This window comes from Gossypium hirsutum, chromosome D06 (genome assembly GCF_007990345.1).
Source record: "Gossypium hirsutum isolate 1008001.06 chromosome D06, Gossypium_hirsutum_v2.1, whole genome shotgun sequence".
Taxonomy (NCBI): domain Eukaryota; kingdom Viridiplantae; phylum Streptophyta; class Magnoliopsida; order Malvales; family Malvaceae; genus Gossypium; species Gossypium hirsutum.
The window spans coordinates 34,978,858-35,005,852 of NC_053442.1; the positions used below are offsets into that span (position 1 = coordinate 34,978,858).

Sequence of the window (26,995 nt, forward strand, 5' to 3'; positions counted from 1 at the left end):
AAAAGTCCTAAGAACCCTTGAATTCCCGAAAGAATTCACAAATTCCTTCAAACGGCTCTAATCTCCCCTCCAAAGAGTATCGATCGCAAGAAGAAGGTTGAAGATGGCTCCCACAATCCAAAGATTGTTAAAACAACTTCTAAAGAAAACTCAAGAGAGAAATCTTGGAGAAAACTCAAAGAAAATTCTGCTCTCTCAAATCTGAAATTTAAGAATGAATCTAAGTGTTATGTATAAGGGGTGGTTGGCCATGCCTTTAAATAGGCCTCAAGTAATCCTAATCTAACAAGTAACTAATAAAATTAAACCTAATTAATAGAATAAAATAAAGAAAAATTCGGCCAAGCATATATATGGGCTGTTTTTGGGCCGAATTTTACATGGATGTTCCTACAGCTTAAAAAATTAAATTAAACAATTAAAATGTTTATAAATTGGGCCCTTTGACATTTTGGCCTGATTTTCAACTAAGTATGAAGGAATTTCTTGATTGGGCTGGAATTTGGTTATTGGGCCTCGCCTTCAAGAATTTGGGCTCGTGATCCATCTCCTTCTGAAATTGGGTCGTTGATGCTCGTAACGAAGATCCAATGCGTGTTGGCTGCAAGATTTGGTTTCTTGGACCAAGATTTCCAAGATTTGAAATCTTGATTTTCTTGATTCTTGAAATCTCTTCGAACAGCATAATTGGGCCAAGATTCGGTTTCTTAATTTTCTTGAAAATAAGAAAGTGAATCTTGATTTTCTTGTTCTCTCGTGTATACATCTAAGGCCTTGCTAACAAACTCTTGAATGGTCCCATTTAGTTTGGACCACATTTGTCGGGCCTTTGATCTCGTTATTGGGCCTTGTGGCAATTTGAGCCCATCACTTTCTTGAACTTGGGTTGGGCCTTTATGACTCGTATCACAACCTCATCGAACCAACTTTCTTTTTCACAAAAAGCACTGGTGCGCCCCACGAAGAACAACTAGGCCTTGCAAAACCTTTATCAGTTAATTCTTGCAACTGAGATTTCAATTTTTTCAATTCCAACAGTGCCATTCTATAAGGAGCAATAGAAATGGGAGTGGTACCTGGAACTAACTCAATACCAAACTCAACTTCTCTAATAGGAGGCAAACCTGGCAATTCTTCTGGAAACACGTCAGAAACTCACAAACTACTGGCACTAATTCAATTTTCAACTCAGGATCTTTAGTATTCAATACAAAAGCAAGATAAGCTTTATACCTTTTTCTCAAACATTTCTGAGCGGACAGAACAGAAATCATGGCAAGAGAACTATCTGACTCATCTGAATTAACCCGGATAATAACCGTTTTTGCATTTCAACTCAATGTATTTCTTTCAGCAATTCACTATCACATCATGGGCAGTCAACAAATCCATACCAAGAATCACATCAAACTCATCAAATGACAATAGCATAAGATCGGCCGGAAAACAGTGACCTCTAATCATCAAAAGGCATTTTTACATACTTTGTCTACTAACACATACTGGCCTAATGTATTTGATGCTTTAATCACAATTTCGATAGATTCTATGGGCATGTTCATACTAGGCATCAATCTCATGAAAACATAGGAATGAGTCAAGCCCGGATCAATCAAAGTAATAACACTAGCATCATAGAGAGAAAATGTACCCGTAATAGCATAAGTTCTTGCGGGTGCTCTAGCATCTGGTCTAGCTGCTGAGTCTCTGGACATACCCCTGTTACTTGCTCCAACTCCCAAATTCCTCTGTGATATGATCTCGGTTTAGTAGTTGAGTCCGAGTCGTTTGATTCCCGATCGTAAACGAAGAAGTAGATTAGACGAGAAGGAGTTAGAATTATTTGGTACAAAGAAGAAAGATAAGTTCATGCAAAGTTGGATGTGGATTTGGTTTTAGTCGAAATGGTATGAATAGAATGGAAGAGTTCGGTTTAGGATAATTAAGAAATGGTATTTGGTTTTGGTACGTTTTGGTATTTGGGAATTGGTACGAAATGGTATGAATAGAATGGAAGAGTTCGGTTTAGGATAATTAAGAAATGGTATTTGGTTTTGGTACGTTTTGGTATTTGGGAATTGGTACGAAATGGTATGGATTTGGTATGAAATGGTATGGTATTTGGTACGAATTGGTAATGGTTCGAAGAGGTCAAGAATGAACCAACACTAAAGAAAAGTGTCGACCCGAAACTTATAGGACCTAAATGAATTGGAAATGGTTAAAAAGAACCTTGACCCGATACTTAGGAAAGTATGAACCAAAGGTATCAAAGGTGAACGCCACACTCGGGTTAAGGAGTGATAGTTCGGAAAAGACTCAAAAAGACGCCACTAAAAGCTTAGATAAGTCTTATGGGCCTCGAACGAAATTTGAGAGAAAATGCCTCACAAATTTGGCAGCAATTCGCTAATTAAAATGTCAAAAGTCCCTTTAAAAATTGAATTTAACAACTATTTATAGACAAAGACTAGGCTAGCCGAATAGTCATATGAATGCTTAAGAATTAAGCAAATGAATTCCTTTAATGTGCTTAACTAAATTCGGCTGAATGGAGCTCCAATGGTCATCTTCTAGAAAGAGCAATGAACTTAGAAGCTTGGAAAGATGCATGGCAGCAGCTAGGCTCGGTTAATGGACTTAAACAAACTCAATTAATTGGCAACTTTTGTTGAAAAGTGATCAGCAATTAAAGGAGGTAATGAGCAGCCACCAAGGTGTGAAAACTCAGCTTTGAAGAGTCATGGCATGTGAACATATAGAACCGAACAGCCAAGATGAATCTAGCAATGTGAAAAGAATTAAAAGTCGGCTGAATGGTCAACTTGGGAGTAGGAAACAATAGCTTCTTTGGCCGAATGGTCACCTAGGATACTTCAAACAGCAGCCAAATTTAATTCCCCAAACATGCATGTGCCGTCCCCTTACATGTATCTTCTTTTAATTCATTCATGCACCAAGGACGTCCAAATGGGATGTACCTACAGCAAAATTTATTCAATAAATCAAATACATTTTTAAACACATTAATTTGGCAGCAAATGACACAAAAATTACGCACATTAAATTCGGCCACCTTAGGACATAATTAAAACATGTAATAAAATTGACACATTAAAACATGCATAAAAAACATATTAATGAGCTGTAGAAATTAAGACAAATTAATAACATATAATTATAACTCAATTATCATGCATAATTAAATTTGTCCAGATTTTAAACCAAATAAATAATGAATATTAATTGAGCTGTAATAAACTAATTAAATGATTCAAATAATTATTTCATCTACTATAATAAGGTCTTAATGAAATTGAGCTAGTTCGAGCTCATTGAGCTTGAAAGGAGCTGGAAACGAGCTAAATGAAGCTCCACAAAATAAGATTGAGCTACGGCCAGCTTGCAAACACGACAAGCCTCGCTTGTAGGCTGAAACAATAGCCGTTCCCGGGGGCGAGTCGTATCACTCTGGGTTTTGCCTCTAGTGGGAGCATTTCCCGATCTTGCATTCGGTATTACTTCTCTTTTAACTGTTTCGGGACAATCCCGAATAAAATGATCTAGTGCACCACATCTGAAACAAGCACTTTCATTTGCTTGGCACTCATCGAGATGACGTCTACCACATTGAACACACTCTGGTCTAGGTGGTCGAGTACTACCCACACTTGTAACTGTAGTAGTCTCAGCTCTTGAACCGACAAATCTTCTACCTTTGTGATACGGCCGTGGCTAAGGAGTCAACTAAGGATGTCAACGAGCCCTTGGTGCTTCCAATGGGTCCTATAACCCGTGCTAGAGCTAAAAGATTTAAGGAAGGAATTTCGACAATCATTAATGGAATTTGGTGCAATATCGTGGCTGGACAATTTGAGAATAATGGTCCGAGCAAGCCGTGCAATTTACTTCAAGTTCAACTAGCTCAAAATTAGTTTGAGGAGCTCACTTTTAGTTTGTTGATTGGTGGAATAAATAAATTTAGTTGCTGATTAGTTAAATAATTAAATTAGTTTAAGGTTAATCTGGACATATTAAATATTGATTTGTTTTATTTTAATGCATGTAGTTAATATGTCTAAGTTTATTACATGAATTAATGGTGTCCTTAGTCCAGCCAAATTAATGATTAAGTTGTCCAATTCTTGAACATGCTTTTAATTTGTCCTAGGGGCTGCCGAATTTAATGCATAGATTTTTAGTGTTAATTGCTGCCATATTAATGTGTCTAAATTATAATTAATTTGTTGAATGAATTTGCTGCAGGTACATTAATTTGGGACGTCCTAGGTGCATGAAGACTTAAAGAAGTTGAGCTGACTTTTGATGACTCCAAAGTGACCATTCAGCTAAAGTTTGCTAACTTTTCAAGATGACTATTCGGCAATTGGGCTGCTGATTTCTTTTCCCAAGCTGACTCTTCAGCTAGTTAAATTCCTTTCACATGTTGAGGCTATTCGGTTCTGAGTGTTCACACATTAGGGACTCTTCAAAACCGAATGTTCACACCTTCATGGCTGTTCAACTCAGCTTATTTAAAGCATTGACTTGTGGAGTGTTCAAAGCAACTTATCAACTATCATGAATGTTCGGCTGAACATGCAAAGCACAATTAAGTTGGTTGCTGTCCATATTGATGGCGTCTCAAACTCCAACATGGCCATTCAATTTTTCAGCTTAATTAAGCCATCTAGAAGCAGCCATTGATGTTCTCCATGCATATGAAACTTCAAGGAACTTCCCTTTTAAATTGCTGGAATTTTTGTTATTATTTTTAGCCATTAAGAATGCCTATTCGGCTGCCCATGTAAAAGCCTATAAATTCAGGTTGAAATCCCTTGTAAAGGAACTTTTGAACATTATCAAATTGCTGTCAAATTGTTGAGAGAACTCTTCTCTTAAATTTCGTCCAAAAACTTCATTGACTTATCTAATTAGTTAGTGGCGTCAACCCGTTTTTGTTCAACCGAACTCATCACGATATCGTGTGGTGTTCATTCTAAAATATACCAAGGTTCCTATCTATTATAGATAGTGGGTCGAGGTTTTTCCAATCCATCTCCTATCAACTTTAGAACCTATAAGTTTTGGGTCAATCTTCAAACGAAGTATTGGTTCACTCTTGTTCTCAAGTTACCATTTTAAATCCAAACACCGAGTTTCCTTTTCTTTCATACCCAAACCTCATACAAATAATTAGCCTTCTTTCATAAACCTATCCCTTGACACCCATAAGCCTTATTTAGCCTATATCCAACTTCAATTCAAACTCCAATGATTCTTCTTTGTTTTAACGATCGGGCAATTATACGACTCCGAATAATCAACGAGGCCGGGGCGTATCATCTAGTATCAGAGCTATTTAAAATGAGAAGAACGGACGTTCGAGGAGAGCCAGAGTAAGAAGAAATTGTTAAAAAAAAGAAAAGAAAATATTCATATATATAAAAAAAATTTATTTATTTTATTTTTGTACATCAGCATATTGTATTGAAAGAGAAAAGAAAAAAAATTCGAAAAAAAAATCTAGATACATTTTGTTCTAGTATACCCTATCAAGATTTCTTTTCAACACCTTTCAAATCAAATTACGCCACACTTCATAGCCAACGAACCTGATTCTTTCAGCCCACCTACATCCTTTACATATTTTCCTTTGCAACATTTTTGAAACCGACCCCTAAACTAGAAGATTAAGTTTTACAGAGTTTTATACGAAATCACAAGAGAAGATACGAGCGGAAAAAGGATTGAGTGTGTGATCTCAATAGAGGGGAGGTAAAAGCCATTAAAGAGTGTAAACACGAGTGGAGTGCAGAATTATCTTTCTTTTTGAGTGACTCGTGAGTTTTTTTTGTTGTGAGGTTATAATTTTGTATGTCAAGAAGCCCTACGAGAAGCATGGCGGAAAGGCAACCTGTTCGGAATGTGCCGGACTTGAATTTGCAAGCAATGTTACGTGAGATGGAACAACTGCTCGATCAAAAACTGGAACCAATTCAAGAAAGAATTGATCGTGTAGAAGGAAGAGTCCAACGAAGAAGAACCCCCTTAAGCCCTCCGAGAAATCGAAGATGGCAAGCTGATTTAGAGGATGAATCTCCCGAGCAAAGTGACGCCGAAAGTGAACATGGGTCCAATGCAAGTGGACAATGAAGAGTCCAACAAAATTATCCTCAACAAGAACAAGGCCGAATAGATGACGATTTGAGGAACATCAAAATGTCCATTCCCCCATTCCAAGGCAAATCTGATCCGGAGGCGTACTTAGAATGGGAAAAGAAGATTGAGTTAGTTTTTGAGTGTCACAACTACTTGGAAAGCAAGAAGGTGAAGTTGGCGGCCATTGAATTCTCTGATTATGCAATGATCTGGTGGGATCAACTAATCTCGAGCCGAAGAAGGAACGGGGAGCGGCCAATCAACACATGGGCCGAAATGAAAGCCTTGATGCGCAAAAGGTTCATTCCTTCATACTATCATCGAGAGTTGCACCAAAAACTACAACACCTTTCGCAAGGAAATCGAAGCATGGACGATTATTTTAAAGAAATGGAGGTGGGCATGATTCGAGCCAACATCGAAGAGGACCGAGAGGCCACCATGGTAAGGTTTTTGGCTGGATTGAACAAAGATATTGCCAACATAGTTGAACTTCATCATTATGTTGAAATCGAAGAAATGGTGCATATGGCCGTCAAGGTAGAAAAGCAACTTAAAAGAAAAGTTCCTGTTCGTGGAGCTTATCCAAATTCATCTCCTACCCCAAAATGGAGTCAAGGATCTGGTAGGAAAGAGAATTCCATTCAGGCACGAGATTCATTGTCGATTCCAAAAGCCCCTAAACCAAGTGGAGAGGCGAGCAAAAGCAATAATGAAGCTGGGCGCAATTCTACTCGAGACATTAAGTGTTTCAAATGTCTCGAGCGGGGCCATATAGCAAGTCAATGCCTAAATCGCCGAGTGATGACCTTAAAGTCTAATGGTGAAATCGAGTCTGAAGATGAGGAAGAGAATGATCTCGATCATCCTACCGATGAAGAAAGGGAGGAAGAACTTGAATTTGCTATGGACGGAGAATTATTCGTGGTAAAACGAAGTTTGAGCATTCAAAGCATCGAAGATGAACAACAACGCGAGAACGTCTTCCATTCAAGATGCTTAATTCAAGGTAAGGTCTGTAGTTTGATTATTGATGGGGGAAGTTGCACAAACGTCGTTAGCAGCATGCTCATAGAAAAACTCGAATTACCGACGACAAAAAACCCTCAACCTTATAAACTACAATGGCTAAATGATGGTGGAGAATTAAAGGTCACCGAACAAGCCGTCATCTCTTTCTCTATAGGCAAATATAGTGATGAAGTTGTTTGTGACGTAGTCCCGATGCATGCGGGTCATCTCCTCTTGGAAAGGCCATGGCAATTCGACCGACGAGCCATTAACAATGGTTACACCAACCGATATACTTTTGAGTACCATGGCAAGAATGTGACTTTGGCTCCCATGACTCCCAAACAAGTGTATGAGGATCAAGTGCAACTGAAAAATTCTGTTCAGCAAATGAAGGCAAAAGAACAAAAAGAAAAGATAGAAAAAGAAAAAAAGAGTGAGAAAACAAAAAGAAAAAGTGAGTTGAAATTGAGAGATAAGAGCAAAGAAAATGAGGTGAAAATGAGTGATATTCAAAAAGAACAAGAAGAGCGAGGGATTGAAAAATTGAGTGTTTTTGCTAAGGAGCGAGAGATTAGGAAATCTTTGCTTCTTCGTCAACCGATGCTTTTTCTTATGTATAAAGAAAGTTTCTTTAACACTAATGAATTGGAAGCTACACTTCCCTCTTCGATTGTTTCTTTATTGCAGGACTTTGAAGACGTGTTCCCGGAGGACATCCCTAGTGGCTTACCCCCTCTTCGAGGGATAAAATACCAAATCGACTTCATTCCCAGAGCAACATACGGGAAAGTCTAAGTTCGTGTGCTGTGCCCGTACTTTTGGTGCCAAAAAAAATGGTACTTGGCGAATGTGCGTGGATTGTCGAGCAGTCAATAAGATTACCATCAAGTATAGGCATCCCATTCCGTGCCTTGATGACATGCTGGATGAACTTAGCGGGGCACAACTCTTTTCAAAAATCAATTTTAAGAGTGGATATCATCAAATCCGGATGCGAGAAGGAGACGAGTGGAAAACGACTTTTAAGACCAAGCAAGGTTTATACGAGTGGCTTGTCATGCCATTCGGTCTAACGAATGCACCTAGCACATTTATGCATTTAATAAATTATGTTTTAGGAGCTTTTATTGGAAAATTTTGTGTTGTTTATTTTGACGATATTCTTGTCTATAGCAGGTCGTTAGAAGATCACGTGATACATTTGCGAGCTGTGTTGGAAGTGTTACGTAAGGAAATGTTATATGCCAACATTAAGAAATGTACTTTCTGTTCTGATCAGGTTGTTTTCTTAGGATTCGTTGTTAGCTCGAGAGGACTCGAAGTTGATCAAGAGAAGGTGAAGGCAATTCGTGAATGGCCAAGGCCCACGAGCATTAGTCAAGTTCGAAGCTTCCACGGCTTGGCAAGCTTTTATAGGCGTTTTGTTCCAAATTTCAGCACCGCCGCTGCTCCATTAACTAGTGTTATTAAGAAAAATTCAGCTTTCTTTTAGAGTGATGAACAAGAGCATTCTTTTAATTTACTTAAAGATCTTTTAACTAACGCCCCATTACTTGTTTTGCCAGATTTCAACAAGACCTTTGAAATAGAGTGTGATGCCTCGGGTTTAGGCATTGAAGCCGTGTTAATGCAAGAAGGTCATCCGGTAGCCTATTTTAGTGAAAAGTTGAATGGGGCAACACTTAATTATCCTACCTACGACAAGGAGATGTACGCCTTGATTCGAGCCTTGGAAACGTGGCAGTATTATCTGTCGCCCAAAGAATTCGTTATTCATACGGATCACGAGGCGTTAAAACATCTAAAGGGTCAACACAAGTTAAATAAACGACATGCCAAGTGGATGGAGTTCCTAGAATCTTTTTCGTATGTTATCAAATACAAGCAAGGTAAAGACAATGTCGTAGCAGATGCGTTGTCCAGAAGGTATGTTCTTTTAAATTCGCTTGAATCAAAATTAATGGGATTTTCGTATATGAAAGACTTATATGAAAATGATCCTGACTTTGTTGAAATGTACAAGGCTTGTGAAACTAGATTGTGTGAGAAATTTTATCGTCTAAATGATTATCTTTTTCAAGAAGGAAAACTCTGTATTCCTCAAGGCTCTATACGGAATGTTTTAGTGAATGAGGCGCATAGCGGAGGCCTCATGGGTCATTTGGGAGTTGCAAAGACATTGGCCACTTTGCGCGAGCATTTCTATTGGCCAAAGATGAAAAGAGATGTGGAGCGAGTTTGTGACCGATGTATCACTTGCAAAAGGGCGAAGTCGAAGGTCAAGCCATATGGGTTGTACACTCCTTTACCTATTCCCGAAGGGCCTTGGATCGACATATTAATGGACTTTGTTCTAGGACTTCCTAGAACTAAAAATGGCAAAGACTCAATATTTGTGGTTGTAGATCAGTTTTCCAAAATGGCACACTTTACTGCTTGCAATAAAACTGATGACGCTTCGCATATTGCTAACTTGTTTTTCAGGGACGTGGTACGCTTACATGGAGTTCCTAAGACAATCATCTTCGATCGAGATGCTAAATTTTTGAGTCATTTCTGGAGAACACTTTGGGGAAAGATAGGCACAAAGCTTTTGTTCTCGACCACCTGCCATCCTCAAACGGACGGGCAACCGAAGTAGTGAATCGAGTCTTGTCGACGTTGTTACGAGCCATCATTTGAAAGAACCTCAAAACATGGGAGGAATTCCTACCGCACATAGAGTTTGCATACAACCATTCTGTTCATTCAGCAACTCAACATTCTCCCTTTGAAATCGTCTATGGATTCAATCCTTTGACACCACTAGATTTAATTCCATTGCCTAATGAACAAATTGTGAATGCAGATGCAAAACGAAAGGCTGAATTTGTGAAGGACTTACACCAAAAAGTGTGAAAGAACATTGAAGAAAGGACTAAGCAATATGCACAAAAAGCCAATAAAGGTCGAAAGCGAATCATCTTTGAGCCTGGAGACTGGGTTTGGGTACACATGAGGAAAGAAAGGTTCCCGGCCCAACGAAGATCTAAACTATTGCCAAGGGGTGATGGTCCTTTTCAAGTTTTGGAAAGGATCAATGATAACTCTTATAAACTCGACCTTCCTGGTGAGTACAGTGTGAGTGCTAGCTTTAATGTTTCTGACCTATCTCCTTATGATGTAGGTGACAACTTGAGGACAAGTCGTTTCGAAGGGGAAGGGGATGATACGGCCATGGCTACGGAGTCAACTAAGGATGTCAATGAGCCCTTGGTGCTTCTAACGGGTCCTATAACCCGTGCTCGAGCTAAAAGATTTAAGGAAGGAATTTCGGCAATCATCAATGGAATTTGGTGCAATATCGTGGCTGCACAATTTGAGAATAATGATCCGAGCAAGCCGTGCAATTTACTTCAAGTTCAACTAGCTCAATATTAGTTTGAGGAGCTCATTTTTAGTTTGTTGATTGGTGGAATAAATAAATTTAGTTGCTGATTAGTTAAATAATTAAATTAGTTTAAGGTTAATCTGGACATATTAAATATTGATGTGTTTTACTTTAATGCATGTAGTTAATATGTCTAAGTTTATTACATGAATTAATGGTGTCCTTAGTCTAGCCAAATTAATGATTAAGTTGTCCAATTCTTGAACATGCTTTTAATTTGTCCTAGGGGCTGCCGAATTTAATGCATAGATTTTTAGTGTTAATTGCTGCCATATTAATGTGTCTAAATTATAATTAATTTGTTGAATGAATTTGCTGCAGGTACATTAATTTGGGACGTCCTAGGTGCATGAAGACTTAAAGAAGTTGAGCTGACTTTTGATGACTCCAAAGTGACCATTCAGCTAAAGTTTGCTAACTTTTCAAGATGACTATTCGGCAATTGGGCTGCTGATTTCTTTTCCCAAGCTGACTCTTCAGCTAGTTAAATTCCTTTCACATGTTGAGGCTATTCGGTTCTGAGTGTTCACACATTAGGGACTCTTCAAAACCGAATGTTCACACCTTCATGGCTGTTCAACTCAGCTTATTTAAAGCATTGACTTGTGGAGTGTTCAAAGCAACTTATCAACTATCATGAATGTTCGGCTGAACATGCAAAGCACAATTAAGTTGGTTGCTGTCCATATTGATGGCGTCTCAAACTCCAACATGGCCATTCAATTTTTCAGCTTAATTAAGCCATCTAGAAGCAGCCATTGATGTTCTCCATGCATATGAAACTTCAAGGAACTTTCCTTTTAAATTGCTGGAATTTTTGTTATTATTTTTAGCCATTAAGAATGCCTATTCGGTTGCCCATGTAAAAGCCTATAAATTCAGGTTGAAATCCCTTGTAAAGGAACTTTTGAACATTATCGAATTGCTGTCAAATTGTTGAGAGAACTCTTCTCTTAAATTCCATCCAAAAACTTCGTTGACTTATCTAATTAGTTAGTGGCGTCAACCCGTTTTTGTTCAACCGAACTCATCACGATATCGTGTAGTGTTCATTCTAAAATATACCAAGGTTCCTATCTATTATAGATAGTGGGTCGAGGTTTTTCCAATCCATCTCCTATCAACTTTAGAACCTATAAGTTTTGGGTCAATCTTCAAACGAAGTATTGGTTCACTCTTGTTCTCAAGTTACCATTTTAAATCCAAACACCAAGTTTCCTTTTCTTTCATAGCCAAACCTCATACAAATAATTAGCCTTCTTTCATAAACCTATCCCTTGACACCCATAAGCCCTATTTAGCCTATATCCAACTTCAATTCAAACTCCAACAATTCTTCTTTGTTTTAACAATCGGGCAATTATACGACTCTGAATAATCAACGAGGTCGGGGCGTATCACTTTGTTTCGGCTAAGATACCCGACTGAAAAATTCAATCTAATAGAGAATTCTCTAGGCCTCTTAGATGTAGACTGAAATGATCTACTCATCTACCTTTTCTTTGTGTCTTGAACCTCAATTTTAGCTTTGCCCTTTCCTTTTTCTTTTAACAACTCCTCTGCCTTACAGGCTCTTTCAACTAGAACAACAAACTCTTTTATCTCTAAAATGCCAACTGACAGTCGAATATCATCATTGAGCCCATCTTCAAATCTTTTGCCCATGATAGCCTCTGTAGACACACTCTTGAGCATACTTGCTGAGTCTGATAAATTCACGTTCATACTCAGTTACAGTCATCTTACCCTTCTTTAACTCATGAAACTATTTTCTTTTCTGGTTAATAAATCTTTGACTGATATACGTTTTACAAAACTCCTCCTGAAAAAAATCCCAAGTAACTCTCTCGCTCGGTACAACTGGCATAAGAGTCTTCCACCAATGATAGGCTGATTCTCTAAGGAGTGAGAAAACACACTTCATGCATTCCTCAGGTGTACAGGATAGCTCATCAAAGACTCTAATAGTATTCTCAAGCTAAAATTCTACTCTCTCTACATCATCATCTTTAGTAGCCCAAAACTCTTCAGCCCCTTATTTTTTGATCTTATCAACTGGTAGTCTTTCTCTTATAACTGTACTTGTGACTAGGGGAGCTACATGGGGGATCGAAAAATCATGAAGGGGTGGAGGTCTAACAGCTAGATCCGTATGAACGAACTCAGCAAACCATTCATTCATAGCTTGGAAGAAGGCTTCTCGAATCCCTCCTCTCTGACTAAATGTAACGGGCCTTTTACTACTATCTGGTGGCACTGCCCCTTCTGCAGGAGTGGGCGCATTACTTTCTACATCATCTGCATCAGTTCGTTCTGGATCCATAACTATAAAAGAAAAACATTTTAAAATCGTTAGGAGTCGTCACATTATTAAAATACAAGTATGGCATGTATAGCTAGACTCTTATTCAGACTGAATATTTTGAGAACCGACTAAACTCTCACTTTGATACCAATAAATGTAACACCCCTTACCCGAGACCGTTGCTGGAGTTGAGCACGAGGTGTTATCTGACTTAACTTACTAGTTCGGAGCATAAAAATTTTCCTTTAAAAAAATTAATTCACTCACACTCAATCAATATGTCCCTAAAAGGACCCTCGAGACCCTAAAAACTGCAATGAAACTGGTTCGAGTCCAAACCGAGAACATTAAAAATTTTTCGAATACTTAAACAAATTAAAATAAATTATTTCACTATTTACAATAAAATTGTCCACCTGCATAATAGTCACTAACTTAATTATAACTCGAGTTACAAACCTTGAAATTTAGATCCATAAATTTTCTCTGAAACTAGACTCATATATCTTTTTACCATAAAATTTCCAGAATTTTTGGTTTAGCCAAATAGTACAGTTTATTTGTTAAATTCTCCCTTGTTTCACTACTTGATAGTTCTGCTTCCTCTTCACTAAAAATCAATTATCTCTTTGTAAAAAATTCAGATAATGTTTTGGTTTCTTTATTTTGAAAATAGACTTACTAAGGAATCTAGACATATAAATTATGACTCATAATTCTTTTTGTACAATTTTTAATGATTTTCTAAAGTTAAAACAGGGGACTTCAAAAACCATTCTGATCATGTCTCACTAAAATTCAAATATCTCATAATATATAATTCCTTTGCCTACACTATTTATTTCATGTGAAAATAGACTCAATAAGATTTAATTATTTATCTCATTCACTCTCTAATTTATTTTCTACTATCCTTGGTGATTTTTCAAAATCACATCATTGTTGCTGTCCAAAAACTGTTCCATAGCAAATTTTTACTCTTTTATAATTTCTTTGTATTAATTATCATTTAGGCATACATAACACCAAAACATGTTCTTAAATAGCCATTTCAATAGCTAATCATTATCAAGCATTTACATGATATTCATTAGCCATATAATAAGAACACACACACAAAATGACTAAGTCCCTATACATGCCATAACTTAAAATGTTTCTATTCACAAAATACCAAGATGGCCTATTGATAGTGTGAAATGATCTCCGACATGATACGACCCGCCCCCGGGAACGGCTATTGTTTCAGCCTACGAGCGAGGCTCATCATTTTTACAAGCTGGACGTAGTTCAATTTTATTTTTATGGAGCTTCATTTAGCTCATTTCTAGCTCCTTCAAGTTTAATGAGCTCGAACCAGCTCAATTTCAGCTCAATATCTTTAAGACCTTTATTATAGTAGCTGAACTAATTATTTGCGTCATTTAATTAGTTTATTACAGCTCAATTAATTTTGTTGTTTAATTGGTCTTAAATCTGGACGAATTTAAATAAGCATGTTAAATATGTTTTTCTTTCTTACATGTTATTAAGTCATATTAATTCCTACAACCTATAAATATGTTTTTATGCATGTTTTAATATGTCAAGTTTTATTACATGATTTAAAATTGCTTTAAAGCTGCCGGATTTAATGAGCTGTTTTTAGTGTCATTGTTGACCGAATTAATGTGTCTTGTTTTTATTCTTAATTTAGTTCAGCTAAATACCACATTAATCTTAGTTTTTCCTATTTATGTAGGTTGGCCGAATGTGGGGGTTCATTTAGCAAGGTGAGCCGAATGTGGAGATTCATTTAGCTTGGTGCATGCACAATAGATTCAATGAACCTGGAGATACATGCATCAAATTGGTGAGCTGAATTTGGCATTCCTAGGTGACTATTCGGTCAAGAGAGCTAATGTTTCCAACTCCAAAGCTGTCAATTAATCCTTTCACATTTGCTGGATGCATCTTGGCTTTTCGGTTCCATGTGTTCACATTCCATGACTCTTCAATGTTGAGCTTTCACACTTGAATTGGCTGCTCATTACCCTCTTAATTGCTGGTCACTTTTCAGCCAAAAGTTGCAATATAAATGAGCTAATTTATGCCCATTGGCCGAACCTAGCTATCCATGCATCATCCAAGTTTTTCCAAATCCAATGCTTCATCTAGAAGGTGTCTAATGGAGCTCCATGTTCAGCCGAATCTAGCTAGTTCATTTAAGTGATTCATTTGCTTAATTTTTAAGGAATGTAAGTGACCATTCGGCTAGCTTAGGTGTTGCTTATAAATAGCTGAAATTTTACTTTGTAAAGGACTTTTGGACATTTTAATTAGCAAATTGCTGCCAAATTTGTGAGGCATTTTCTCTCAAATTTCGTTCGAGACCCGTAAGACTTATCTAAGCTTTTAGTGGCGTCTTTCCGAGTCTTTTCCGAACTTATCACTCCTAAAACCCAAGTGTGGCGTTCACCTTTGATACCTTTGGTTCATACTTTACTAAGTATCGGGTCAAGGTCCTTATCAACCATTTCCAACTCAATTTGGTCCTATAAGTTTCGGGTCGACACTTTTCTTTAGTGTTGGTTCACTCTTGACCTTTTTGAACCATTACCAAAACGTACCAAAACCAAATACCATTTTCTAATTAATCTTAAACCGAACTCGACCATTCTAGTCATACCATTTCGACTTAAACCAAATCCATATCCAACTTTGCACGGACTTACTTTACTTCTTGAAACTCAATTATATTCTATCTTCTTCTCGTCTATTCTACTTCTTCGTTTACGATCGGGAATTATACGACTCAGGTTCAACTACTAAACCGAGGTCATATCACGACATCCTTACGATCCCCGAATTGCCCTAGCGATACTATAAAAAAAAGAAAAATAAAGGGAGTATGTATAAAGCATAGTAAGTTTACAAGCAAATAAATAACAACATTTATCTTAAATAATTATACTCATAAATTATCGTCAAGTATCATGATCTTTACTTCTTCTTTACTTACTCTCTTACTTGTTTACTTACTTGCTTACTTAAATAACTCATGATTATAACTTCTCCTCCCCTGCTGAAATTTCTTTCTCAACTGATAACTGAGATATTCTTAACCCTTATAACTCACCTGAATCTATTTATTATGCTTTTACCTGAATTTCATATAGCATAGTCTATTTACTAGCCCGTTGAACCACTTGGAATACTAAGAATACTCGGGTCTCCTGTTTGATAATAACATGCCAAATGTAACACCCCTTACCCGAGACTGTTGCCAGAGTTGAGCATGAGGCGTTATCTAATTTAACTTACTAATTCAGAGAATAAAAATTTATTTTTAAAATTTATTTCACTGTTCACCATAATGCTATGCATTTGTGCAGCAGTCACTAATTTAATTATAACTCGAGTTACAAAACTAAAAATTTAGATCCGTAAATTTTCCCTGAAACTAGACTCATATATCATCTTACCATAAAATTTTTAGAATTTTTGGATTAGCCAATTAGTACAGTTTATTCATTAAAATATCCCTTGTTTCACTGCCCGACGGTTCTTACCTTTATTCACAAAAAATCAAAATTCTCATCTTATGATTTTCATACGGTGTTCTCACTTGTTTCTACAGAAAATAAGCTCACTACGGAATCTATACATTTAAATTATAACTCATGATTATTTTTTTTACAATTTTTAATGATTTTCTAAAGTCAGAACAGGGGACTCCAAAAACCATTCTGACCTTCTCTAACTAAAATTCAAATATCTCAAAATATAAAATTTCTTTACCCACAGTGTTATTTTTATATGAAAATAGGCTCAATAAACTTTAATTCTATATATCATTAACTCTCTAATTCATTTTATACTATCCTTGGTGATTTTTCAAAGTCACGTCACTACTGCTGTCCCAAAATTGTTTCATTGCAAAATTTTTACTCTTTCATATTTTCTAGGTATAAACTATCACCTAGGCATTCATAACACCATACATGTTCTTAATTATCCATTTCAATAGCTAACCATTAGCCATATCATATAAACACACTCAAAATGACTAAGTCTCTATACATGTCATAGCTTTACACGTTTCGAAATAACATAATACCGAGTTGAATAAATGTGAAACTTTAGGGCCTAAAGTGAAAAAATTTCCAAATAGATAGATTTGAATGAAATTGAATGAATAGTTGATTAAATGATCTAAATTTGAATTCATATAGATCAAGAAAGAAAGAAACCAGATTTAGATCAGGGGAAATCAAATGTTGACGAGTAGTCGATCCGATCTGTTCATCATATATATGACGTAAGTTCATATGCAAATAAATACCTTTTAAATTGTTTTATATATGTTTATTTGTTATTGAATTGCTTTGGATGCTGAATATTTGAATACGAGAAAGTATCAACTGAATTACGACGTCTAAAAGCCCTGTACGAACCATAGGAATAATATAGGATACGTATGTCATGACATTAGGATTTCGAGGTGTGATTTCATGTAAGACCTTATCTAGGACATTGGCATCGTATATGATTTCGTGTAAGACCCTGTCTGGGACAGTGGCATCGATATATTATAACATATAATACCATATCTGGGATATGGCATTGTATGAGCTTTATGTACTATCCGAGTATCCTTATCAATTTTGAACAGTTCAACGGGAAATGTTGAGAAGTGGAGGAATATGAGAATGAGTAATCAATTCAGGTGTGTATGATGTTATATGAAAATTGAAAGATTAAGGTAAGTGATGCTTATGAATCATTAACAAGTGAGTTAGATGAGGAATGTGATATTTATACATGTGATTAGCCATGATTTTTCGTTGATGAGTTGGTTATATTTACTTCATGTATTATAAGTTTATTTGTATATGGCTTACTAAGCTTTTAAAGCTTACTGTGTTTATTTTTCACTATTTTATAGATTATCGAAGCTAGTTCAGACTCGGGGATCATCGGGAAACGTCATCACACTATCGATCATCTTGTTGGTACTTTTGAAGCTTTGTATATATGGTATATGGCATGTATAGGCTAATGAACTTTTGGTATGTTTTGAATTGTAATTCTAGCCATGTGAGTTGGCTTGGAAATGGTATATCTTCTGTGATGGATGGGGGCAATTCAGTTTGTGTGATGATAAGATGCTGTCCAAATTGGTGCTTAATTGCTATCCTTTTTTTAGCATATTAATGTTGTCCATTTTTGTACAAATCAATGTTGTCTGAATGTTGTTATTGCTACCCAAATATTTGTGAATTAATTATGTATGAATGTTGCAAATCAAAGCTGTCCAAAACAGGACATGTTTTGTATGATTACCTAGTGTAAATGCTTGTTTAATTGGAGTATAAATGCTGTCCAAAACAGGGTAGGTTACCTATGCTTTGTCTTATTTTACATGCTTATTGTCCAAATGTGTTGTCATTTCTGTGGTTTTATTTAACTAACTAAGCTATTCAAATGTGTTGATTTTCACTGACCAGTTGTGATGCTGTTATGCTGCTATGTTGTGTAATTTAGTAGCTATCCAAATAGAGGAAAACTTATTGACTTAATTGCTATATGTTGCTACTGTTTATTGAATTAATTGTGAAATGTTAAGTGCTACTCGAAAAAAAAAAGGGATTGTCTGAATGCTGAAATTTTAACATTTATCTTTTAACTATAAGGTGTCTCGCTAGGTTAGTATGGCTTGGTATGCGAATGTGCATAGGTTTATAAAATAGAATGATTAGTAATTTGTTAATGAAATAAATGTATGCAAATGGATGTTTTGGCATATGCTCAGTATGTGAAATGTAATGATATATGCTTGAATATATTTTAAGTATTCGAATGACATGAATTTGATGGTAATGAAATTGCTGAATTTCAAAGCATGATTTGAAAATGTGATTTAATTAGTAAAACATGTTTGTTTAAATTAGCTATGTGTTTTAATTATGTGTTTTATTGATATGGTTAAATATTAAAATAAAGTTCGATTATGTGAAATGATTAGTAAGACATGATTGATTTTTCATTGGCTATGAGAATCTAATATTCGAATTTGGTTTATGTGAATAGGAGAATTGAGGCTAATTGAGTTTAGAAAATTTTGTAAAGAAGTTGATATAAATTTGTGCATGAAATGTCATAAATGATTGTACTTAACTATGTTTTGTTCGGTAATGCCTCGTAACCAATCTGACAATGGATACGAGTTAGGGGTGTTACAACCTCGTGAATTCGAAGAAGGTCAGAAAGTGTTTTTGTATAATTCGAGGCTAAGGTTATTTCCTGGAAAGTTTAAGTCCCGATGGAAAAGACCTTATACCATCTATAAAGTTTATCCATATGGACCTGTAGAATTGTACGACAACCAAAGAGGTATTGATACGCCCCGGCTCGGGAAGGAGAGTCGAGTCGTAGATGTGCCCGATCGTGGATTGGAGTAATACTCGAGGGTGGACGAAATAGGTTAAGAAAGAAAAGATAAAGGCTCAAATTTAGTTCAAAAGGGGTTATGGAATGTATTGAGGTTGATAGGTGAATGAAAACCAAGTATTCAAGTTGAACCAACACAATATAAGTGTGTTAACCCGGGACTTATACGAATACTTAGGAAAGGTTAAATGTTGTATGGATGGAAAACGAATAAAATGGAACCTCGACCCACTATCAAAGATGATAGGAACCTCGGTACAACTTTGAACGCCACACTTTGTGATACGACCCATCCTTGGGAACGGCCATTGCATCAGCCTACAAGCGAGGCTCGTCGTGTTTGCAAGCTGGACGTAGCTCAATCTTATTTTGTGGAACTTCATTTAGCTCGTTTCCAGCTCCTTTCAAGCTCAATGAGCTCGAACTAGCTCAATTTCATTAAGACCTTATTATAGTAGCTGAAATAATTATTTGAGTCATTTAATTAGTTTATTACAGCTCAATTAATATTCATTATTTATTTGGTTTAAAATCTGGACAAATTTAATTATGCATGATAATTGAGTTATAATTAGATGTTATTAATTTGTCTTAATTTCTATATCTCATTAATATGTTTTTTATACTTGTTTTAATGTGTCTTGTCCAAACTGAATTAATTAGACTTAGTTTAATTAATTGAGTTTTGTTTTAATTATTTAGATTAATGTTGTCTAAATTTCATTTTTAATATGATTTAGTTGAATAATGATCAACTAAATTCATTTGTTCATATTGTGTAGGTTGGCCAAATGTGGATGGAAGCATTTAAGCTAGGTGCATGCATCATAGGTTCAATGAATGTGGCGTTACATGCATGAGGAATGTTCAGCTGATTTTAAATGATTCAAGAACCAGCATAATGCCGTTCACACATGAAGTTCACACTCTTGGCTTTTCGGTTTGGAATGTTCACACACAAAGACTCTTTGAAACCGAGTGTTCACACTTAATTTGGCCATTCAAATCCCTCTTAATGGCTGGTCACTTTTCAGCAAAAGATACAACTTAAATGAGTTCATTTATGTACATTGGCCGAATTTAACTTCTTCATGCACCATTCAAAGTGACCAAGGTTCAATGGGAGTTCTAGAAGCTTGTCAAGTTCAGCCGAATCTAGCTAGCACATTCAAGTGGTTCATTTGCTTACTCCTTAAGGATTGAAAGAGACCATTCGGCTAGCTTAGGAGATTATTATAAATAGCTGAATTTTTTTACTTTGTAAAGAACTTTTGACATTTTAATTAGCGAATTGCTGCCAAATTTGTGAGGCATTTTCTCTCAAATTTCGTTCGAGACCCGTAAGACTTATCTAAGCTTTTAGTGGCGTCTTTCCGAGTCTTTTCCGAACTTATCACTCCTTAAACACGAGTGTGGCGTTCACCTTTGATACCTTTGGTTCATACTTTACTAAGTATTGGGTCAAGGTCCTTATCCACCATTTCCAACTCAATTTGGTCCTATAAGTTTCGGGTCAACACTCTTCTTTAGTGTTGGTTCACTCTTGACCTTTTTGAACCATTACCAATTCGTACCAAATACCATACCATTTCATACCAACTTCCATACCATTTTGTACCAATTCCCAAATACCAAAACGTACCAAAACCAAAGACCATTTCTTAACTAAACCTAAACCGAACTCGATCATTCTATTCATACCATTTCGACTTAAACCAAATCCACATCCAACTTTGCACAAACTTACTTTACTTCTTTGAATACAAATATATTCTAACTTCTTCTTGTCTAATATACTTCTTCGTTTACGATCTGGAACTAAATGACTCGGGCTCAACTACTAAATCGAGATCGTATCATTTGGTATCAGAGCTGGTAAAAACGAGAAGTACGAGCACTCGAAGTCAATTTGAAATAGGTACGTAAAAAAAAGAGTTCAAAAAAATCAAAAAAATTGAAAAGAAAAAAAAAATTGAAAAAAAAAATTTGCATACGGTCTAGGTGCGGACAAAAAGAACGTGTGATATGGGAATGCACGCGGACCAAGATCGAGTTGCCAAGTCACGAGAAACTCCTATGAAAGCTCTAGACGAATCAGATCTGAAATCAAAACAAAGAACAAGATTAAAAACTAATCAGATCTGAAATTAAATCCCCAAATTCAATTAAATGAGCAGCAAGGAACAAAGAACGAATGAATAAATGTATTCGGAGTTCAAGAAGATGAAATCGAACTCCAAGATTGTTTTCCCACAAGCCGAATCTGCCCAAGAACAAACCGACAAGAAAAACCCCAAATTCCAGCAACTTGATTCCCCAAAATCAGAATGTATTAATCGACAAGAACCCTAGGATTTAGGGATTTTGATTCGAAACTTTACTGCCCAAAAGTAGACCGATTAAATGGAAGGATCTTGGAGTTAATACAAAGCCGAAACACAAGCAAGATCAGCAAAAAAGATTAGATAATGAAACGGCACAAGTAGGAATAAAGAAACAAATCGAAATAGCAAGAAATAAAGAAAAGTCCTAAGAACCCTTGAATTCCCGAAAGAATTCACAAATTCCTTCAAACGGCTCTAATCTCCCCTCCAAAGAATATCGATGGCAAGAAGAAGGTTGAAGATGGCTCCCACAATCAAAAGATTGTTAAAACAACTTCTAAAGAAAACTCAAGAGAGAATTCTTGGAGAAAACCCCAAAGAAAATTCTGCACTCAACAAATCTGAAATTTGATAGAAAAAATAATAATAAGATGTTTTTACAAAGGGTGGCTGGCCAATGCTTATATAGGCCTCCAACAAATCCTAATCTCACAAGTAACTAATAAAAAATTAAACCTAATTAATAAAATAACAAGGTAAATTCGGCCATGCACTTATATGGGCTGTTTTGGGCCGAATTTTACATGTAATGCTCCTAAAGATTAAAAATTAAATTAAACAAGTAAGATGTTTACAAATTGGGCCCTTTGACATTTTGGCCTAATTTTCAACTAAGTATGAAGAAATTTCTTGATTGGGCTGGATTTTGGTTATTGGGCCTCGCCTTCAAGAATTTGGGCTCGTGATCCATCTCCTACCAAAATTGGGTCGTTGACGCTCGTAATGGAGATCCAATGCGTTTTGGCTGCAAGATTTGGTTTCTTGGACCAAGATTTCCAAGATTTGAAATCTTGATTTTCTTGATTCTTGAAATCTCTTCGAACAGCAAAATTGGGGCAAGATTCGATTTCTTGATTTTCTTGAAAACAAGAAAGTGAATCTTGATTTTCTTGTTCTCTCGTGGATGCATCTAAGGCCTTGCTAATAAGCTCTTGAATGGTCCCATTTAGTTTGGACCGCATTTGTCGGGCCTTTGATCTCGTTATTGGGCCTTGTGGCAATGTGAGCCCATCACGTTCTTGAACTTGGATTGGGCCTTTATGACTCGTATCATTCCCCCCTTCCTCAAAAAGATTCGTCCTCGAATCTAAAAAATCAAATGAACTCGACTTTCCTCGATCGAATGGGACTAATGGCAATTGAGTCCACTGAAAAGAATAGCCATGAAATAGTAAATAGCAACGCAAACAAGCTTGTAGTCCAATTATAAGCATAATAGAACAGGTATAACGCATGTGAATGGATAGATTCAGATTACCATGCCTTAATCGACGGTCTATAGATTCACTCACACATGCATTATCAAAAACAAGAATCTTTTTATCAACCATCAAAATAGATTTATCATCAATAAATAAAATAGGACAGTCAAGCACGTTTCGATCTAAGTGTTCATCAACACGATCTTTGTCGCTATCCGAGGAGTACAAAAGTGTTTCAAAGGTTTCAAGCATCTTACCTTGATAAGCAAAAGAATAATGGTCGATTTTACCTTTTTCATTTAAAACAAACCTTCGCTCATCGGGGGCATAGTGTAGTCGAATCTCCGTTGTTGAGTTAACCTTTGTCAAATGGAACTCAAACTTCATGTACAACCACATAAACTGTTTAAGGCACGAATATAAATTGAAAACAAATTTGGAAAATTTGTTTACCTTATTCTCCAAAACAGATTTGGAGAAATTCGAGGATTTTACACAAGGTAAATCAAGAGAATAACAAATCACGCTTCTTTTCATAATGACTTTATCAACCAAAATCGAAGAGTAACAATTAATCAGATCAAAATGAGGGGATCTTTTAAGAACTAAGTCACCAAAAGTTTTATTAATAATTTCCTTACCTCGCTTACCTTCGGGATCATGTAGTGTGATTTCATCTTTGCCTAAGTTGATCGTATGAAAGCGTCTTTCATTTGAGAGGTATTGAAGTTGAAAGTTATCTTTCGATCTTTCGGGAACCTGAAAAGTAGCAACACAAGAAAAATTCATATCTTGGTTAGTGGAAACATTCCTCACTAGCCTTTCCTCGTCTTTTTCTTTTGTTTCTTTTTCTAACTCATTTTCTCTTCTTTCTTCAACTTCTTTTTCAATTTTCTTTTCTGTTTCACATTCCTTTTCACTCTCAATCTCTTTTTGCTCTTTTTCATTCTCTTTTTCTTTTTCCTCACTTGTTTTAACAGAATTTCTCAGTTTGATTTGGTCCTCATGGACTTGTTCCGGAGTGAGCGGCACTAAGGTAAGTTTCTTTCCTTGATGCTTGAAAGAATACCTATTGGTACGACCATCGTGAGTGACTTTTCGATCCAGTTGCCATGGTTCTCCTAGCAACAAATGGCAGGCTTGAATAGGCATTACGTTGCACACAACTTCATCTTGATACTTACCGATAGAAAAGGCAATGCGCACTTGTTGAGTGACCCTAAATTGGCCTTCGTTGCTAAGCCCTTGTAGTTGATAAGGTTGTGGATGCTTGGTAGTGGTTAAGCAAAGCTTTTCCACCATCGTCATGCTGGCTACGTTCGTGCAACTTTCACCATCAATAATAACTCTACAAAGCTTCCCTTGTACATGGCAGCGAGTATGAAAGAGATGTTCTCGTTGCTGCTCACTCTTTGGTTTGCCAAAGAAGGTTGCCCACGATCATGAAAATCATCATCCATTCTAGGGACACGTCGAGGGTCGCGCCTATGGGGCTGGTTATCCCTATCTTCCTTGATTGGATATCGATATTGAGGTTCTTGATTCAATCATACCTCATTGATGGTAGCAGTCAAGGCTCGAAGAGCAGCAGCCTGTTCATCCAACTGTTGTTGGAATTTTTTAAATATGTCACTATTATTATCACCTGTAGACATTTTTTTTAAAACCTGCAAAACACTCAACACTCAAAAATAAAAGTTATCAAACCTCACTGTTAATCACTCAAAAAGAAAAAATCAAATTCTCAATGAGGTCGAATTCAATCTTGTGATTTCTTTATCAGAGTTTATATCAATCAATTAGAGAGTGTGAACCAAACTACCAAAGAATCCTAATTTGCACTAGGATGCCAAAAACTGACGAGACACCAATTGATTCGTGTTGCACCGAGGAAGAAGTTGTGCACACGTTTAAATCCTACTAACACAAGAAACAAGAAGGTGTTAGATAATGTAAAGGAAGAATAAAGGTAAACAAATGAAAACCTACAGCTAAGAATCAATAAAAATTGCTGAAAACAGAAAACCCGAAAAACTGCGGAGTAACTTGACAACTTCGTTTGAGGTGTTCCCGATCTCCAAAAATCACGAAATTAAATCTGGAGTGTCCTTATATATTGAATTTTTGATCTGGAAATTTTGGGCACCAAATTCAACCCGCTGAATCTTTTTTTAAATTTTTATTGAATTTCGTATTTTTTTGATTTTTTTGACTTTTTTGACTGATTTTTTTGCGGGAATAATTTTTTTATATTCAATCACAGTGCCAAAAACATGTATGTAAAATTTCAGATCAATCGGACAACGTTTACCCACTCAAATGAATTTTTTTTGAACAATTTTTCTGGGTAAAACTGCTGTTTATGCTTTAAAAAATAGAGATCAGTTTAGAAATCAACCAAGAACACCCAAAACACCCAAAATCTGATACCAAATGATATGGGAATGCACGCGGACCAAGATCGAGTTGCCAAGTCACGAGAAACTCCTATCAAAGCTCTAGACGAATCAGATCTGAAATCAAAACAAAGAACAAGATTAAAAACTAATCAGATCTGAAATTAAATCCCCAAATTCAATTAAATGAGCAGCAAGGAACAAAGAACGAATGAATAAATGTATTCGGAGTTCAAGAAGATGAAATCGAACTCCAAGATTGTTTTCCCACAAGCCGAATCTGCCCAAGAACAAACCGACAAGAAAAACCCCAAATTCCAGCAACTTGATTTCCCCAAAATCAGAATGTATTAATCGACAAGAACCCTAGGATTTAGGGATTTTGATTCGAAACTTTACTGCCCAAAAGTAGACCGATTAAATGGAAGGATCTTGGAGTTAATACAAAGCCGAAACACAAGCAAGATCAGCAAAAAAGATTAGATAATGAAATGGCACAAGTAGGAATAAAGAAACAAATCGAAATAGCAAGAAATAAAGAAAAGTCCTAAGAACCCTTGAATTCCCGAAAGAATTCACAAATTCCTTCAAACGGCTCTAATCTCCCCTCCAAAGAATATCGATGGCAAGAAGAAGGTTGAAGATGGCTCCCACAATCAAAAGATTGTTAAAACAACTTCTAAAGAAAACTCAAGAGAGAATTCTTGGAGAAAACCCCAAAGAAAATTCTGCACTCAACAAATCTGAAATTTGATAGAAAAAATAATAATAAGATGTTTTTACAAAGGGTGGCTGGCCAATGCTTATATAGGCCTCCAACAAATCCTAATCTCACAAGTAACTAATAAAAAATTAAACCTAATTAATAAAATAACAAGGTAAATTCGGCCATGCACTTATATGGGCTGTTTTGGGCCGAATTTTACATGTAATGCTCCTAAAGATTAAAAAATTAAATTAAGCAAGTAAGATGTTTACAAATTAGGCCCTTTGACATTTTGGCCTGATTTTCAACTAAGTATGAAGAAATTTCTTGATTGGGCTGGATTTTGGTTATTGGGCCTCGCCTTCAAGAATTTGGGCTCGTGATCCATCTCCTACCAAAATTGGGTCGTTGACGCTCGTAATGGAGATCCAATGCGTTTTGGCTGCAAGATTTGGTTTCTTGGACCAAGATTTCCAAGATTTGAAATCTTGATTTTCTTGATTCTTGAAATCTCTTCGAACAGCAAAATTGGGGCAAGATTCGATTTCTTGATTTTCTTGAAAACAAGAAAGTGAATCTTGATTTTCTTGTTCTCTCGTGGATGCATCTAAGGCCTTGCTAATAAGCTCTTGAATGGTCCCATTTAGTTTGGACCGCATTTGTCGGGCCTTTGATCTCGTTATTGGGCCTTGTGGCAATGTGAGCCCATCACGTTCTTGAACTTGGATTGGGCCTTTATGACTCGTATCAACGTGAAAGATCCGTAAAAAAAAAAAGAGTCTGGAGACACTTCAATAGAAATTTTTCCAAAATCACATTCTACACTCTTTTATATCCTCCTTAGTGAAATTTCACGCAATTGAAAAAAAAATTCGATATAAAAAAAAGTGTTTCGAGTTTGTAAGTTTGGCATTCTCTTCTATTCATCTTCTAAGCCACACTTAGCCTAAAGCCTTTCTTGTTT

General features: G+C 36.2%; 1 protein-coding gene across 1 annotated transcript; it reads left to right on the forward strand.

Moving 5' to 3' along the window:
• Window positions 1–6,222: 6,222 nt before the first annotated feature.
• On the forward strand, window positions 6,223–7,971 carry LOC107943392 (uncharacterized). The gene is made up of 2 exons (XM_016877143.1): window positions 6,223–7,569; window positions 7,864–7,971. Exons 1-2 carry the CDS (start codon window positions 6,223–6,225, stop codon window positions 7,969–7,971), a joined length of 1,455 nt encoding a protein of 484 aa, XP_016732632.1.
• The last annotated feature ends 19,024 nt before the right edge of the window (window positions 7,972–26,995 follow it).